General features: G+C 36.0%; 1 protein-coding gene across 1 annotated transcript in view; it reads left to right on the top strand.

The window, feature by feature from the left end:
- ZNF487 (zinc finger protein 487) overlaps positions 1-19,307 on the top strand; it is a 122,269-nt gene that overhangs the window by 94,753 nt on the left and 8,209 nt on the right. The window contains 3 exon segments of the mRNA XM_070519415.1: positions 9,761-9,887; positions 10,446-10,541; positions 12,919-12,988. Coding sequence (XP_070375516.1) covers positions 9,761-9,887; positions 10,446-10,541; positions 12,919-12,988 — 293 coding nt within the window.

The following is a 19,307-nucleotide window of genomic DNA, read 5'->3' as shown; positions in this document are numbered from 1 at the left end:
CTAAGACTGCTGTGACTAGGAGTGTTTTACTCTGAGCCTTCTCCCTGCTTAGCCTCCAGCAATTTTCAAACTTACCACTTCAGTGTTCCTACCAGTTTATGTCTCTGGCAGCTTCTGCTCCAAGTAAGCAGATCTTGGCTGTGACTCTCTGGATATGCCTGTCTCTCCAGCTTTCAGGATGGCAGTTTGCCTTGTGACTCGTTTCTCTGTTGAGTTCAAGAAAGAAAAGTCTTTGATTTTCAATTTGTCTAGCTGTTTGCTGTTATAAGGATGGAAATGATGACTTCCAAGCTCTTTATATGTCAGAGCCGAAACCAAAGTTTTTTTTTTTTTAATTAATTCTGATCTCTTTTAGTATGTCTCTTTCAATGTGAAAACTCAGGCTTTCAATTCAGTGAAAATATCTTATTTCCTTCATGATTAATTTTTTTCCATCTGTTCCTTTAATTTACTAGAACCTTATTATTTACTTCTTAGGATTCTTGTTCCTCTTAAATCGGGGTAGTCATTGTCCTTTTCATGATCTAGATTGTGTATTTCCTGAATACTTTGACAGACAGGCTGTTATGGTCTATTGAGTAGGTGTCACCCAGCAGATAGAGGGCAAGTCAGTTTCTCCTTTTGTGGTGGCTAATAAGCTGGAAGACTGTTACTTTTTTATCTGCTCAGGAAAGAAGGCTCCGACCTCCCGTGTGTACTGGGCAGTCTGTCTTTTATTCTACATTCTAGGAGACTTGCACAGTTTTTCATTTATGTCCATCCATTTTCTTTCGGGCCTTCAGTTGAGAGTTTTGATTTTGGTTTTCACAGTTCAGTAGTCAAGTTTTTTAATTTTTGAGAATTGTTTCTTGTCTCTGATGGCCCCTTGTGATTGAATTCAGTTCTTAGCAGTTTTCTTCTCAAATATGTAAGAATGCTATTTGGAATTAAAAGTTCTTCCATTTCTTGCTGTGATTTTGTTTTATTCATGTTCAATTGTTTTGATTATCTGAGTTCTTACCATTATGCCCTTGTTTTTAAAAAAAATCTCTTCTGCTTCATTTTCTATTCATTTTCCATAAGTGAAGAACTATATGTTTAATGGAGGTTGCTAATGTGTTTTTTATAGAGATCGAAATGATGCGGGGTCGGTGAGCCGAGGAGTCAAAAGAAAGATTTCTTGGACTCTCAAGATCTGGCAGTAGTGCTCTTTTATTTAGAGAATAGTGTGGAATAGCATGGGGACAGGACCCATGGGCAATCAGAGCTTCTGTGCCCTGAGTTGAGGGTTAGGGCTAATTTTATAAGGCATGGGTACGTGACTTATTTTTACTGGAAAAAAGAAAAGATGATGTAAAAAGTCATTAAATGATTTCAGTGCAGATGGGGTCTGGTTATTGTGCGGTCATATAACTTTAGATACGAATCTGGCCATATAGATCGGCACATAGGTGAGGATGCCCTGGGCTTCTCTCCCTGGGGCAGTCCTAATTCATACCATAAAAAAAAGTCCACTGGGTCATATAGTTTGGCATGTAGGCCAGGTCACCTTGGGCTTCTCTAGCTGGGGCAGCCTTAATCCACATCAATAATAGTTTATAACATTGTGAAATTTCAGTTGTACGTTATTATTTGTCAGTGATGATATAAATATGTCCCTTTACTCTTTATGCCCACTCCCTCAGCTCCCTTCCCCTCTGCTAACCACTAATCCGTTCTCTTTGTCCATGTGTTTGTTTATCTGCCACATATGAGTCAAATCATACGGTGTCTGTCTTTCTCTCTCTGCCTTATTTAGTGTACATAATACCCTTAAGGTCCATCCATGTTGTTGCAAATGGGGTAATTTTGTCTTTTTTATGGCTGAGTAGTATTCCATTGTATAGATTTGTACTATATCTTCTTTACCCAATCATCAGTCAATGGGCACTTGAATTGCTTCCTTGTCTTGACTATTGTGAATAATGCAGCAATGAACATAGGGATGCAGAAGTCTCTTTCAATTGCAGGTTTCAGGTTCTTTGGATAAATGCCCAGTAATGGGATAGCTGGGTTGTATGGTATTTCAATTTTTAACTTTTTGAGAAATCTCCACACTGTTTTCCATAGTGGCTGCACCAGTTTGCATTCACACCAGTGGTGTATGAGGGTTCCCTTTTCTGCACATCCTCTCCAACCTTTGTTATTTTTTATCTTGGTGATTATAGCCATTCTAAGGGGTGTAAGGTGGTATCTCAATATAGTTTCTTTGTTTTCTTTTTGCATTTCCCTGATGACTATAGATGTTGAACATCTTTTCATGTGCCTGTTGCCCATCTGTATGTCTTCATTGGAAAAATGCCTGTTCATATCCTCTGCCCAGTTTTTGATCAGGTTGTTTGTTTTTTTGTTGTTGAGTTGTGTGAGTTCTTTATATATTTTAGCAATTAAATCCTTGTCAGATATGTGATTTGCAAATATTTTCTCCCAGTTGTTGAGTTGCTTTTCACTTTGTTCCTAGTTTTCTTGCCTTGCAGAAGCTCTTTAGTTTGATGAAGTCCTATTTTTTAATTTTTTCTTTTGTTTCCCTTGCCCAGGTAGTCATGGTATTTGAAAAGACTCTTCTAAGACTGATGTCACAGAGTGTATTGCCTATATTTTCTTCTAGGAGTTTTATGGTTTCAGGTCTTCCCTTATTGTATTTCATCCATTTTGAGTTAATTTTTGTGTATGCCAAAAGATAATGGTTTACTTTCATTCTTTTGCATGTGGCTGTTCAGTTTTCCCAACACCATTGATTGAAGAGACTTTCTTTTCTCCATTGTATGTTCTTGGCTCCTTTGCTGAAGATTATTTGTCCATGGATGTGTAGTTTTATTTCTGGGCTTTCAGTTCCATTCCATTAATCTGTGTGTTTGTTTTTGTGTCAGTACCCTGCTGTTTTGATTACTGTAGCTTTGTAATATATTTTTAAGTCAGGGATTTGGGGCCTGCAGCTTTGTTCTTTTTTCTCAGGATTGCTTTAACTAATCAGAGTCTTTTGTTGCCCCTTATGAATTTTAGGATTCTTTGTTCTATTTCTGTGAAGAATGTCATTGGGATTCTGATTGGGATTGCATTGACTCTCTAGATTGCTTTAGGTATTATGGACATTTTAACAATGTTGATTCTTCCAATCTGTAAGTGTAGAATATCTTTCTGTTTCTTCATGTCATCATCAATTTCTTTCAATGTCTTATAGTTTTCACTGTATAGGTCTTTCACCTCCTTTGTTACATTTATTCCTAGATATTTTATTCTTTTTGTTGTGACTGTAAATGGGATTATATTCTTGAGTTCTCTTTCTGTTAGTTCGTTATTAGATTATTGAAATGTGACTGATATTTTTTGTAAGTTGATTTTGTACCCTGCAGCTTTGCTGTAGTTGTTGATTATTATAGTTTTCCAATGGACTTTTTAGGGTTTTCTCTATATAATATCATGTCATCTGCAAATTGTGACAGTTTCACTTCTTCCTTTCCCATTTGAATCGCTTTTATTTCTTTTTCTTGCCTGATTGCTCTGGCTAGGATTTCCAATACTATGTTAGATAAGAGTGGTGAAAGTGGGCATCCTTGTCTGGTTCCTGTTTTTAGAGGGATAGCTTTCAAGTTTTCTCCATTGAGAATGATATTAGCTGTGGGTTTGTCATATGGTCTTTATTATGTTGGGGTACTTTCCTTCTGTACCCATTTTATTCAGAGTTCTTTTTTTTTTTGTCATAAATGATGCTGTATCTTGTCAAATGCCTTCCTTGCATCTATTGAGATGATCATGTGATTTTTATTCTACATTTTGTTAATGTGGTGTATCACATTGATTGATTTGTGGATGTTGAACCATCCCTGCATCCCTGGAATAAATCCCACTTGATCATGCTGTATGATCCTTTTAATGTATTGTATTTGATTTGCTAGTATTTTATTGAGGATTTTTACATCAATGGCCATCAGTGATATTGGCCTGTAATTTTCTTTTTTTGTGTTGTCCTTGTCTGGTTTTGGTATCAGGGTGATGTTGGTTTTGTAGAATGAGTTAGGAAGCTTCCCCTCCTCTTCAGTCATTTGGAAGAGTTTGAGAAGGATAGGTATTAAGACTTCTTTGAATGTTTGGTAGAATTCACCAGGGAAGTCATCTGGTCCTGGACTTTTATTTTTTGATTACTGTTTTGATCTCCTTGCTGGTGATTGGTCTATTCACATTCTCTATTTCTTCTTGATTCAGTTTTGGGAGGTTGGATGAGTTGAAGAATTTTCCATTTCTTCTAGATTGTCCCATTTGTTGGTATATAGTTTTTCATAGTATTCTTTTATAATGCTTTGTATTTCTGTGGTATCTGTTTTAATTTCTCCCCTTTCATTTTATTTATTTGAGCCATCTCTTTTTTTCTTAGTGAGTCTGGCTAAGGGTTTGTCAATTTTTATTTATCTTTTCAAAGATCCAGCTCTTAGTTTCATTAATCCTTTCTACTGTTTTTTTCGTTTGTTTCAGTTTCATTAATTTCTGCTCTAGCTTTTACTATTTCCCTCCTTCTGCCAACTTTGAGTTTTGTTTGTCCTTTTCCAATTGAGTTATGTATAGTTTAAGATTGCTTATATGAGATTTTTCTTGTTTGTTAAGGTGGGCTTGTATTGCTATGAATTTCCCTCTTAGGACTGCTTTTGATTTTTGGGTGCTTGTCATTTTCCTTCTGCTCTGCAGTATTAATATATTTCCTCATAGTATTTGATGGCACGGATTTGTGCCTTCGCATAGTGATAGTATTGGTTGCAGATTCCACCTGATGCCACTGGGGGCTGCTGGTCAGGAGCTGTGTATTCTGAGCCTGCTACAATCCCTGGCTTCTGTAGCTGCTACTTTTTGAACATATGTGGGGTGCTCTTGCTGGCTGGCTGAGCTGAACCAGTGGGCAGGGGGAGGGGTGCTTTCTTTTGTGTGCATGATCCTGGGGACCTTCTCTCTCTGCCCTTGCTATCTGCTGTTCTGGGGTGCTGAGTTGATGAAGACACCCCTGCAATACTTAGCCTCCTCTTTGTGGGGTTTTCCCACCAGCTGTGAGGGAACTTGGAGAGCGAATGCATTCCTGCTAAGGGCCAACCTTCCTCCCTCTTTTCTCATAGCCGTGTGCCTGGGATCCTGCACTCTGGGTTGCTGTTGGGGAAGGAGAGGAGTTCCCCTTGCCTCCTTCCACTTCTTCCCAGGGAGTCCAGACATATGGACTTCAGACCTTCAGACATATGGCTCTGTGGGTCTCTCAGGTGTCTTTTGTATTGTGTGATTGTCCTTTCTTGGTGTATGAATGTCTTTTTTCTTGTATCTTAGTGGGGAGAGTCTAAGGGAAGAGCTCACTCCACCATCAGGCAGATGTCACTCCCTGTAGGTTGCTAGTTTTATTTTTACCTTTCAGATAATTTTTTTTTTTCATTTTTATGGCCTGTTTTTCTTCCTGGCTCCTGTGCAGAGTTCCCTCACATCCTGTACTTGTACTTTTACCTCCTCAGTTTCTTTCCTTGGGAGCCATCTGATTCACTACTGGTTTCAGTTACCACCAAAATGCCAGTGACTCCCCTGTCCTCACCTTCGTCTTGGGCTTCTCTCCTGAGATTCAGGACCACACATCTAGTTGCTTACTGGAGATCTCTGTCTACCTGTTCTGCAGACACTTCAAGTACAACTTGTCCAAGACCTTCTGTAACTCTTGTTTCTTCCCAACCTCTTGCTCATGCTTCCCAGTCTTTGCAAATAGCACCTGCATTTACTAGGTTGCTCGTAAAGATACCCTGGGAGGCAGTTTCCTCAGTTTTCTTTTTGCGCCATGGATGTGGGACCAAAATCTCTTAATGTGTTATTTTGTAGGATCAGTTCTTTCCAGGAATTAGCAGCCATTTTTTTGTAAGGAGCCAGACAGCAAATATTTCAGGCTTTGTGGGCCAAGAGATAAAATCAAGAGTATTATGTAGGTGCTTATTGAACAAGAGAGTGAATAAATTTCCACCAATTTTTTTGTTGATCAAATTCAAAATGGTATAATGATTGAGTGTTGTGTTTTGTAATGCAGGTCTAGTAATGAGAAAAATGAAATTCTTTTGGGGTGGATAACATTTTGCTTAATTGAGAATCTTTGTTAGTTTTTCCAAATATCATCAAAATCTATTGCAAATCTTCATCTGTTAATGTCAAACTGTAATGAGCTTTTACATATTTCATCCTTGGAAATGTTTTCATGCAGATAGGTACTGTCAATTACTGATATCAGTCCACAATATATGATTTTAATTTATCAGCATATTCCTCATTTCTAAGCCATTTGTAGAAGTCTTTCAAATTCTTCTCTTGACATTTGCCTTATAGCTTGTCATTACGTTGCAGATTAATCACTTCCAACTGGAGGTTAGGTGGAATCTCTTTAACTGTGCAGTTAAATGGATTTTGAAATATGGAAATATCATATGATTTGCATTGAGGTCCACAAAATGCCACTGAAAGTGTAGTTTGAGCTCAGAAAATATATCCACTGCAAATTGGTTAGTGGAGATCCCAATTCTTGCTTAAACTTTTGACAGCATTGAATGTGCTGCTTGACATTAGTTGTGATTCTAATAATATCAGTTATTGAAATGACTCTCATATTATAAAATTTGTGCAAGTGCCATTTTACTCTGTAATTTTGGGTTGAATTTGTTAAGAGACATTATTCTATTTTCAGGAAGAGCTAATTTCCAAACCTGTTCAGTATTTGGTATAATAGATGTTAAGGGATATTCTCATTCAGAAACAATTCAGTTTCAGCCTTGAGCTCAAAGAATCACAAACTTTTATCATTGCTAAGCCATTGCAATACTGTGTGGAAAGGCAAGTGAAGAGATTCAACTTCTAGTTCTGACTGTAATTCATGGAAGTGACCATGGTTATGTCTGTGAGAGTGAATGAAGTTTACCATTGCCATTGCTGGTTCAATTATCAATCATGATAGATGCAAAATTTTTCTGTAAAGTGCTTAATGATGAATAGTACAGTGAATCACCATAGGCTTTAGACAGCTTACCTTTTCATAGTCTTTATAAATTTGTCCCACTAAGGCTTTTTCTGCTGTACGTATGTTTACATTATCATCAGTTGTAACACATCCTAGCAGATTCCACTTCAGTTGGTACTGAATTATTGTTTTCTCAACCTGTTTGAGAATATTCTCTCCTGTATTTCCACAGAGACTGGTTATCGGAATGAATTCTCTAGTTACTTCAAACTTAATATTGACATTCTGAAGAAACAGTAACAACTGAACAGTATTGTTAACATCTTTTGACTCATCAAGAGCAAGGAAAACAACTTAATCATTTGCCTTATTTTTTAATTAACTATTGATATTGCTTCCAGTGTCCTCAATTCTGTGAGCAACTCTTCTCATCAAGAGGCTAATAGTCATAAACAGGTTTATTTTCTCTGGACACATTTCTTTAGCTATTTTTATCAAATAAGATTTAATTAACTCACCATTAGTAAGTGGTTTCCTTGCTTGACTATGAAATGAGACACTCAGAAATGCAACCTTATTTTCATTTTTAATTTTTGTGAAGAAATTCTGCTGTGATGAGATATTCTGTTTTAAATGATCACATTTTTCAGACTAGTACTTTGCCGTGAGTTGGAAATACAGTTGTTGAATGCTTACTCTGGTAATGTCAACCTATATGGTATTCTTTTTAGCACAGCTATGACATCATTCCATAATAAACACAATGCTTTGCCATCTAATTTGACAAGAAAATACTACATACTCTACTGTTCCTTAAAAATGTGACATTCAAAGTCCACTTTTCATTGCAATGAAAAAAGAAAGAAATACAATTGAGAAACTGGGAAATAGTCACAAAATATATTTAAAAAAAAAGAAGAAAAGAAACCGAATTTTGATCTAGGCCTTTGAATTCCTATCTCACAAAACGTTAAAGCCAGATTAAAAAAAATAAAGTATATTAAATAAGTTGGTTGGTCTCAACAATATATATTTTTTTAAGATTTTATTTTTTTCCTTTTTCTCCCCAAAGCCCCCTGGTACATTGTTGTATATTCTTCGTTGTGGGTCCTTCTAGTTGTGGCATGTGGGACGCTGCCTCAGCGTGGTCTGATGAGCAGAGCCATGTCCGCACCCAGGATTTGAACCAACGAAACACTGGGCCGCCTGCAGTGGAGCACGCGAACCCAACCACTCGGCCACGGGGCCAGCCCCGGTCTCAACAATATTTTTAAGATAAGAGAGAACATAAAGGTCTTCTGAATCTTTAATAAATAAAATATTTTAATGTTTTAAAAACAAACAAAAAAACAAAGTCCTCTTTTCTTGTTTTGACACAATGTACACTGGTAATAATAAAAGTAAAATAAAATGACTTAATATGGCGGCCAGGCACTCAAAATGCCATGAAGTTATAAGTGCATCCCTGTGATGTGTAGTGTGCCAAGCAGCAATGCACAGCAGTGAGAGTGCCACATACAGTCTCTTGCAAGTACTCAACGCTGCCTGTTTCTGTGGTGTGAAAGTAGCTGTAGACAATACATAATCAAATCAGCATGGTTGTATTCTAATAAAATTTTATGCGCACTGAAATTGGAATTGTATATAATTTTCATGTGTCACAAAATGTTCCTTTGCTTTTTCCCCCCAACCGTTTAAAAATGTAAAACCTATTCTTAGTTTGCAGGCTGTGAAAAATGGGGCTGGACATTTTTGGCTTATGAGTCATAGTTTGCCAACTCCTGCCCACTCTTACCACCTGAGTATAGGTTCTTCTCTCCCTCTGGTCTTTGCCCTCTGTTTCCTCTTAAGCCATTCTCCACTCTTGTTTAAATCATTGCTTCTGAAATGCAAGTCTGGATGTAGAAGTACAGTGCTTAGTTTACCTTTCCACTAGCTCCTCGTTATCCACAGTTGTGATCCAGAAGTGGAATGGAGGTATATACCTTAGGGAGCACTTAGGGAAAATCAGCATATCAGAAGAAAATACTAGCATATCTATTTACATATATTTGTATTAAAAAAAAGGAAATTTCCTAGTACATGTATGTAACTTATGATAAAATATTTTGAGGACCTCTGGGCAACAGGAATTAGTACCAAATTACTTATAATCTTGCTCCTGATTTTGCTTATGGATCTTTATTTTAATACTGCTCAAATCCTTCCACCAACAAACTATGCTATTTGTAGTTGCATTAACTTGCATAGAGTTTTCAATGCCTCCAGGCCTTTGCTTTGTTGGACCCATAACCATAAGAACACATGATTGATTTGTAAGGACTCAAAGTTTTACTTCGCTAAGGTATCCCAATCTCATTTACAAATAGAACTTAATACCTCTCTTCCTGTGCAACCACTATCTTCTAGATAATTCTAGCATTTGTTCTGTAACACTTTATTGCAGGTATACATTTTTTGAATATGTCCCTGAATCATGATGAGCTCCCTGAAAGCAGGATTTTTAAAAATTCACTTTTATATCCCCAGAATGTGAGACAGTTCCAGGCACAGTGGGGAACCTCAGTTTGATTTTTCATGAATCAAGAAATTAATATGTGGTTAGGGTACTTCTGTGATTTTTTGTTTTCCCACAACATGTAATGCCAAATAAAGTATAGAGTAGATGTGCTGTGTGATATTTTCTCTTCATCTATCAACAGTGAACACGACAAGGTGTTAGATCCCAAACATACTGCATGCTGTCTAGTTCTGGACTGTAAATTGAACACAAATGTGCTATTACAGGGGTCTGTGTCATTCAAGGATGTGACTGTGGCCTTCACCCAGGAGGAGTGGCAGCACCTGGACCCTGCTCAGAGGACCTTGTACAGGGACGTGATGCTGGAGAACTACAGCCACCTCGTCTCGGTGGGTAGGGTTTGTGTTTTATATAATTCCAAATAGCATTTTTTTTAAATTGCTGATTACATGATCCTTTTTAGAGTTTAATGATTTTTAGAGTTGAAATGTAGGGTTCAAAGGTGACCCCTGGGCTCTAGGTATAAGGTGATTGATCCCTTTTGGTTGCTAGAGAAAACAATTTTCCCCCTCTTCCCAGTGAAAAGTTTAAATGGTGCTTTTGTTTACAGTTTTTTTTTTTTTAAGATTGGCACCCGAGCTAACATCTGTTGTCAATCTTCTTGTTTTTCCTTCCTCTTTCCAAAGCTCCCCAGTACACAGTTGTATATTCTAGTTGTAGGTCCTTCTGATTCTGCTTTGTGGGATGCTGTCTCAGCATGGCTTGATGAGCCGTGCTGGGTCTGCGCCCAGGATCCCAACTGGTGAAACCCCGGGCCACCAAAGCGGATCACGTGAACTTAACCACTCGGCCACAGGGCCAGCCCCTGTTGTACAGCTTCCTACCTTTCTCCTTTAGAGGCCCTGAAACCCATGAGCCTGGCCCATGTCCTGTGTCATTTCCTGTTTACAGGATATTACATTACCAAGCCAGAGGTGGTCTTCAAGTTGGAGCAAGGAGAGGAGCCATGGGTATTAGAAGATGAGTCCTCAAGCCAAAGTCCCCCTGGTGAGTGAAGTGAGTACCTAAACAGCCACAAGGCAAGAGACGTTGGAATCCAGTCACTTCAGGGGTTGGCCCTTTTGAGATTTTCTTTTAGGAATTTGTTTTTTAGAGACACCACTTCTTAAGTTGGCTGAGAGTATACATACTTGCAGGTAATGATCTCATAGCTGAATGTTTTTGGTTTTTTGCTTGAATTTTTTTAAGCAGGTTTACCATTTTTAGTGCTTACAAAAATCCAATTCTTGCCTATCTAATTTTAGATCTTTTTAAAATTTATTCCCTCCATATTCTTTTAATTGTGTATCATTTTAGTTGTGTACCATTTATCCATTCATCAAACATTAAATTATTTATTAATTTATATGCTAGTTATGTCTATCAGCTGGAAATAGACCTGTGGACAATATTATGATTCTGTTGTTACAGAGTCTGTGTTTTTATTTTGGAGGAAAGTACAATATGGTGTATTATTTTAGCAAATGTTTTACTCTCCTACACAACTACACAACACACACAACATAACTACAGCGTCAGTAGATATTTAAAAGTTTATATGAGACTATTATGAACAACTTCATGCTAATAAATTTGAAAAATTTAGAGTAGAAAAATTCCTAGAAAACTAGAATTTGCCAAAACAGAAAAAAAGCAATACGAAGCCCTAATAATTTCAAAACCATTATAGGAATTGAGTCAGTTCTTAAAATCTTTCCAGAAAGAATACAAATTACAAGATTGTTTTTTAGGCAGGTTCTAAGCAATTTTAAAGAATCAGATCATTTTAATATCCTACAATTACTTTCAGAGATTAGAATAAGAGAAGAAGCACTCCCAAGAATTTACTATGAAACTGGTATAACAGCAACACAAAAATCTTACAAGATAAAAGCAAGAATGGATAATTCCAAAATTAGGAATCCTAAACAAACTATCATTAATAAAAAGTAAATCCATGTCGTCTTAATAGATGAAGAATATAACTGATAAAAATCAACACCCATTTTTGATATGATAGAAGGAAACTTCTTCAGGCTTCAAAGGGAACGGACAGGAACCTGTGTCGGGTATCATTCCCCTTCAAACTGGAGGAAAATCAGATTTCCACTCTCATCATTGTATTTAATATTGTTCTAAGGACCCTAACCATAATAATCAGACAAAACGTGAAATTAATAAAAGTTACAAACATTGGAAAACCAAACGTATTTACAGATGCTATGGTTGTCCTATTGAAAAAAGGATTCTGCTGACAAATGATTAAAAATAATGCGAGTATATAGCAAGGTGGATGAATATAAGATCATTGTATACAATCTATTACGTTTCTGAGTGGTAATAATCTTTAGAAAATATAATTGAAAGAATTTAAACCATTTACAATAGCAAGACCTTTAATGCGGAAGATAAGAAAAATGTATTGAAAGACGTTAAAGGAAATCTAAATATGGAGATAGGGAACATTCAATAATAGCAAGTTGTCAAGCCCTCCTTAAAGTTACCTGTAGATTCAATGCATTCCAATCCAAGTCCCCACCATTTTAGTTTATTTTTTTGAGATTTGACTTGGTTGGTTGTTGTTTTTAGCACTTAATCTCATAATTCTAAAATTAGGTATGGAATAACAAGAATAAGAAAAAGAAACAGGAAGGGGAACTAGGTCTCCTAGATGTTAAAATTTATTGTAATGCATCTGCAATTAAGACTAAATTTTTTTTTATTGAAGCAAAATTCATATAACATAACATTTTTACAGTTTTAACCATTTTAAAGTGTATCATTGAATGACTTCTAGTACGTTCAAAGTGTTGTTTAATCATCACTACTATGTAACTCTGGAATATTTTCATCACCCCAAAAGAAACCCCATACTCATTAAGTAATCCTTGTTCTCTCTATGGGTTTGCTTGTGCTGGACATTTCACATACAGAGAATCATACAATATGTGGTCCTTTTATGTCTGGTTTCTTTCACTTAGAGTAATGTTTTCAAGTTTTATTCATGCTGTAGCTTCTATCAGTACTTCCTTTTTATGGCTTAATAACATTCAATTGTATGAATATACCACATTTTGTTTATCCATTCAAAAGTTAATAGACATTTGGGTTGTTTCCACTTTTTGGCTGTTATCAATAATGCTGCTGCTATGAATATCAATGTACAAGTTTTTGGTTGAACACCTGTCTTCCGTTCTCTTACATATATATTTAGGAGTGGACTTACTGGGTAATATGGAAATTTTATGTTTACTTGTTAGAGGAACAAGTACCAAACTGTTTTCTGTAGTGGCTACACCATTTTACATTCCTTCTTCTAATGTATGAGGGTTCCACTTTCGACACATCCTCGCAGCACTTGTAATTTTCTGTTTTTTCATTACAGTTGTCTCATGGTATATCTGGAGGATTGGTTCCAGGAACCACCATGGATACCAATATTTGCGGATGCTCAAGTTCCTTATATAAAATAGGTAGTGTAATGAATACAGTTGGACTCTGTGTCCGCAGGTTTCGCATCTGCGGATTCAACCAACCATGAATTGCACCAATCTGCACTTGGTTGAAGACATGGATGGCAAAACCTGTGGATAAGAAGAGCCAACTGCATAGCCATTCTAGTGGGTGTGAAGTTATATCACATTATGGTTTTGGTGTGCATTTCCTTAATGACTAATGATGTTTAGTATCTTTTATGTGCTTATTGGCATTAGTATATCTTGTTTGGGGAAGTGTCTAATCAAGTCCTTTGCCTATTTTTCAATTGGGTTATTTGTCTTTTTGTTATTGAGTTGTAAGTCCTCTTTGTATATTCTGAATACTAGACTATCAGATATATTATTTGTAAATATTTTTCCCATTTTTTGCATTATGTTTTCACTTTTCAGATAGTGTCTTTTGATGCATAAAAGCTTTTAATTTTTATGAAATCCAACTTAGCTGTTTTCTCTTGTTGCTTTTGCTTTTGGTGTAAATTTAAGGATCCATTGCTAAGTCCAAGGTCTTAAAGATTTACACGTATGTTTTCTTCTAAGAGTTTTATGATTTTAACTTTTATATCTAGATCTTTGATACATTTTGAGTTAATTTTTGTATTTGATATAAGGGAGAGATCTAGCTTCATTCTTTTGTGTGTGGATATCCAGTTATCCCACTACCATTTGTTGAAGAGATTGTTCTTTCCCCATTGAATGATCTTGGCACCATTTTTGAAGATTGATTGACCATGGATGTGTGGGCTTATTTCTTGTCTCCTAGATGTTAAAATTTATTGTAATGCTCTATTCCATTGATCTATATATCTATCCTTATACCAGTACAATGCTGTTTTAATTAATGTAGCTTTATGGTAAGTTTTGCAATTGAGAAGTATGAGTACTCCAACTTTGTTCTTATTTTTTATTTATTTGTTTTTTTTATTGCAGTAACATTGGCTTACAACTATATAAATTTTCAGGTGTACATCATTATATTTCAATTTCTGTGTAGATTACATCATGTTCACCACCCAAAGACTAATTACCATCCATCACCATAGGCATGTGCCTAATCACCTCTTTTGCCCTCCTCCCTCCCCACTTCCTCTCTGGTAGCCACCAATCCAATGTCTGTGTCTATGTGTTTGTTTGTTGTTATTTTTATTTTTTATTTATGAGTGAGATTGTACATTATTTGACTTTCTCCCTCTGACTTAATTTGCTTAGCATAAAACACTCACGGTCCATCCATGTTGTCACAAATGACCAGATTTCATCTTTTTTTATGGTTGAATAGTATTCCTCTGTGTATATACACCACATCTTCTTTATCCATTTGTACCTTGATGGGCACCTAGGTTGCTTCCAAGTCTTGGCTATTGTGAATAATACTGCAGTGAACATAGGAGTCCATATATCTTTATGCATTCATATTTTCATGTTCTTTGTGTAAATACCCAGCAGTGGAATAGCTGGATCATATGGTAGTTCTATTATTAATTTTTTGAGGAATCTCCATACTGTTTTCCATAGTGGCTGTACCAGTTTGCACTCCCACTAGCAGTGTATGAGAGTTGCCTTCTCTCCACATCCTCTCCAACACTTATTTCCTGTCTTGTTAATTATAGCCATTCTTACTGGCATGAGGTGATATCTCATTGTAGTTTTGATTTGCATTTCCCCGATAGTTAGTGGTGCTGAACATCTTTTCATCTGTCTCTGTATATCTTCATTGGAGAAACATCTGTTGAGATCTTTTGCCTATTTTTTTAATTGGATTGTTAGTATTTTTGTTGTTGAAATATATGAGTTCTTTATATATTTTGGATATTAACCCTGTATCAGATATATGGTTTGCAAATATCTTCTCCCAATTGTTATGTTGTCTTTTCATTTTGTTGATGGTTTCCTTTACTGTGCAGAAGTTTTTCAGTTTGATGTAGTCCTATTTGTTTATTTTTTCTATTGTTTCCCTTACCCAGTCAGACAAGGTACTTGAAAATATGCTGCTAAGAGCAATGTTGAAGAGTGTACTGCCTGTGTTTCCTTCTAGAAATTTCATGGTTTCAGGTCTTACATTCAAGATTTTAATCCATTTTGAGTTAATTTTTGTGTATGGTGTAAGATAATGATGTACTTTCATTCTTTGGCACGTGGCTGTCCAGTTTTCCCAACACCATTTATTGAAGAGACTTCCCTTTCTCCATTTTATGTTCTTGGCTCCCTTGTTGAAAATTAGCTGTTCATAGATGTGTGGGTTTATTTCTGGACTCTCGATTCTGTTCTATGGATCTGTGTGTCTTGTTTTTCTGCCAGTACCTTGCTGTTTTCATTACTATAGCTTTGTGGTATATTTTGAAATCGGGATGTGTGATACCTCCAGCTTTGTTACTTTTTCTCAGGATTCCTTTGGCTATTTGGGGTCTTTTGTTATTCCATACAAATTTTAGAATTCTTTGTTCTATTTCTGTGAAAAATGTCCTTGGAACTTTGATAAGGATTGCATTGAATCTGTAGATTTCTTTAGGACTTATGGATGCTTTAACTATGTTAATTCTTCCAATTCAAGAGCACAGAGTATCTTTCCATTTCTTTGCGTCTTCAATTTCTTTCTACAGTGTTTTATAGTTTTCATTGTACAGCGCTTTCACCTCTTTGGTTAAGTTTATTCCTAGGTATTTTATTCTTTTTGTTGCAATTGTAAATGGGATTGTATTCTTAGTTTCTCTTTCTGTTATTTCATTGTTAATTGTATGCAAACACAACTGATTTTTGTATGTTGAATTTGTATCCCTCAACATTACCATATTCATTTATTTTTTATAAGAGTTTTTCAGTGGATTCTTTAGGGTTTTCTGTGTATAAAATCATGTCATCTGAAAATAGTGACAGTTTCACTTCTTCCTTTCCAATTTGGAACCCTTTTATTTCTTTTTCTTGACTGATTGCTCTGGCTAAGACTTCCAGTACTATGTCAAATAAGAGTGGTGAAAGTGGGCATCCTGGTTTTGTTCCTATTCTTAGTGGGATAGCTTTCAGTTTTCTCCATTGAGAATGATATTAGCTGTGGGTTTGTCATAAATAGCCTTTATTATGTTGAGGTATTTTCCTTCTATACCAATTTTTTTCAGAGTTTTATCATAAATGGATGCTGTATCTTGTCAAATGCTTTCTCTGCATCTATTGAGATGATCATGTGATTTTTATTCTTCATTTTGTTAATGTTGTGCATCGTGTTAATTGACTTGTGGATGTTGAACCATCCCTGCATCCCTGGAATAAATCCCACTTGATCATGTTGTATGATCTTTTTAATGTATTGTTGTATTCGATTTGCTAGTTTCTTTTATTTGAGGAAGATTAGCCTTGGGCTAACATCCACCACCAATTCTCCTCTTTTTTGCTGAGGAGGATTGGCCCTGAGCTAATATCCTTGCCCATCTTCCTCTACTTTATATGTGGGATGCCTGCTACAGCATGGCTTGTAAAGTGGTGCGTAGGTCTGCGCCCAGGATCCGAACTGGTCAACACCGGGCCGCTGAAGTGGAGTGCATGAACTTAACTGCTACACCACCAGGCTGGCCCCATGATTTGCTAGTATTTTGTTGAGGATTTTTGCATCAATGTTCGTCACTGATATTGGCCTGCAATTTTCCTTTTTTGTGTTGTCCTGTCTGGTTTTTGTATCAGGGTGATATTGGGCTCATAGAATGTGTTAGGAAGCTTCTCCTCCTCTTCAATTTTTTGGGAGAGTTGAGAAGGATAGACAGTATTGTCTTTGAATGTTTGGTAAAATTCATCAGGGATGCTATCTGGCCTTAGACTTTTATTTTTGGGGAGGTTTTTGATTACTGTTTTGATCTCCTTACTGATGATTGGTCTATTAAAATTCTCTATTTCTTCTTGATTCAGTTTTGGAAGGTTGTATGATTCTAAGAATTTATCCATTTCTTCTAGATTATCCAATTTGTTGGTGTATAACTTTTTATAGTATTCTCTTATAATCTTTTGTATTTATGAGGTGTCCATTGTAATTTCTCCTCTTTCATTTCCAATTTTATTTATTTGAGCCTCGTCTCTTTTTTTCATGGTGAGTCTAGCTAAAGGTTTGTCTATTTCGTTTATCTTTTCAAAGAACCAGCTCTTTGTTTCATTGATTTTTTTCTATTGTTTTGTCAGTCTCTATTTCATTTATTTCTGCTCTGATTTTTATTATTTCCTTCCTTCTACTGACTTTGGGCTTTGTTTATTCTTCTTTTTCTGCTTCCTTTAGTTGCACTGTTAGATTGTTGATTTGAGATTTTTTTGTTTGTTGAGGTAGGCCTGAATTGCTATAGACTTCCCTCTTAGAACTGCTTTTGCTGTATCCCATACATTTTGGCATGTTATATTTTCATTTTCATTTTTCTCCAGGTACTTTTTGATTTCTTGTTTGATTTCTTCATTGACCTAATCGTTGTTCAGTAGCATTTTGTTTAATCTCCATGTATTTGTTGCTTTTCCAATTTTCTTCCTGTAGTTGATTTCTAGTTTCATATCTTAGTGGTCAGAAAAGATGCTTGGTATTATTTCAGTCTTCTTAAATTTATTGAGACTTGTTTTGTGGCCTAATATGTGATCTATCCTGGAGAACATTCCATGTGCTTTTGAAAAGATTATGTATTCTGTGGTTTTGGATGGAATATTCTGTCTGTATCTACTGAGTCCATCTGGTACATCTGGTCTAATGTATCATTTAAGGCCATTGTTTCCTTATTGATCTTCTCTTTGGATGATCTATCCATTGGTGTAAGTGGAGTGTTAAAGTACCCTACTGTTATTGTGTTACTGTCTATTTCTCCTTTTACGTCTGTTAATAATTGCTTTATATATTTAGGTGATCTTCTGTTGGGTTCATAGATATTTACAAGCATTATATGCTCTTGTTGGATTGTTGTCTTTATCATTATCTAGTGCCATTCTTTGTCTCTTGTTACAGTTTTTGTTTTAAAGTCTATTTCGTCTAAGTATTGCTATCCCACCTTTCTCTTCTTTGCCGTTTGCATGGAATATCTTTTTCCATCCTTTCACTTTCAGTTCTTGAGTGTCTTTAGGTCTGAAGTGTGTTTCTTGTATGCAGCATATGTTTGGGTTTTACTTTTTTATCCAATTGGCTAACCTATCCCTTTTGATTTGAGCATATAGTCCATTGACATTTAAAGTGGCTATTGATAAGAATGTGCTTATTGCCATTTTGTTACTTTTTTTCTGGGTGTTTTAGTAGTTATTCTCTGTTCCTTTCTTCTCTTGCTGACTCCCTTTGTGGTTTGATGGCTTTCTTTAGTATTATGTTTGAGTTCCTTTGTCTTAATTCTTTCTGTATTTATTATAGGTTTCTGGTTTGTGATTACCATGAGGTTCATATATAACAACCCAAGTATATAGGAATCTATATTAAGTTGATGGTCTCTGGTCTCTTCAGTTTACTCTTTCACTCGTCTCCTCCAACATTTTATGTTTTTGATATCATATCTAATCTCTTTTTTTGTGCATGTGTATCCATCACCCTCTTATTATGGCAATAGATCGTTTTAGTACTTTTGTCTTTTGACCTTCATATTAGCTTTGTAAGTGGTTGATCTGCTACCTTTACTCTATATTTGCCTTTAGCAGTGATTTTATTTTATTTATTTATTTTTTGGAGAATTTTCTTATTCCTATTTGTGGTCGTCTCTTTCCCACTTAAATAAGTCCCTTTACCCTTTCTTGTAAGGCTGGTTTCTTGGTGACAAACTCCTTTAACTTTTGCTTGTCTGGGAAACTCTTTCTACTTCCATTCTGAATGATAACCTTGTTGGGTAGATTATTCTTGGTTGTAGGCTTTTTCCTTTCAGCACTTTAAATATATCATGCCACTCCCTTCTACCCAGTGAAATTTCTGCTGAGAAGTCAGTTGATAGCCTTATGGGGTTTCCTTTGTATGTAACTTGTTGCCTTCCTCTTGCAGCTTTTAGGATTCTCTCTTATCTTTAATTCTTGACATTTGAATTATAATGTGTCTTGGTGTGGGCCTCTTTGGGTTGATCTTATTTGTTGCTCTCTGTGTTTCCAGTACCTGGATGTCTGTTTCCTTCCTTAGGTTAGGAAAGTTTTCAGCTGTTATTTCTTCAAATAGATTCTCTGCCCCTTTGTCTCTCTCTTCTCCTTCTGGAACGCCTATAATATGGATGTTAGTGCATTTGATGTTGTCCCAGAAGTCCCTTAGACTCTCCTCCTTCTTTTTAATTATTTTTCCTTTGTCTGTTCAGCTGGGGTGATT

Source organism: Equus asinus, chromosome 2 (assembly GCF_041296235.1).
Source record: "Equus asinus isolate D_3611 breed Donkey chromosome 2, EquAss-T2T_v2, whole genome shotgun sequence".
Lineage (NCBI taxonomy): Eukaryota > Metazoa > Chordata > Mammalia > Perissodactyla > Equidae > Equus > Equus asinus.
Note: the sequence above shows the minus strand (reverse complement) of the source record. Positions and strands in the feature narration are given on the sequence as shown.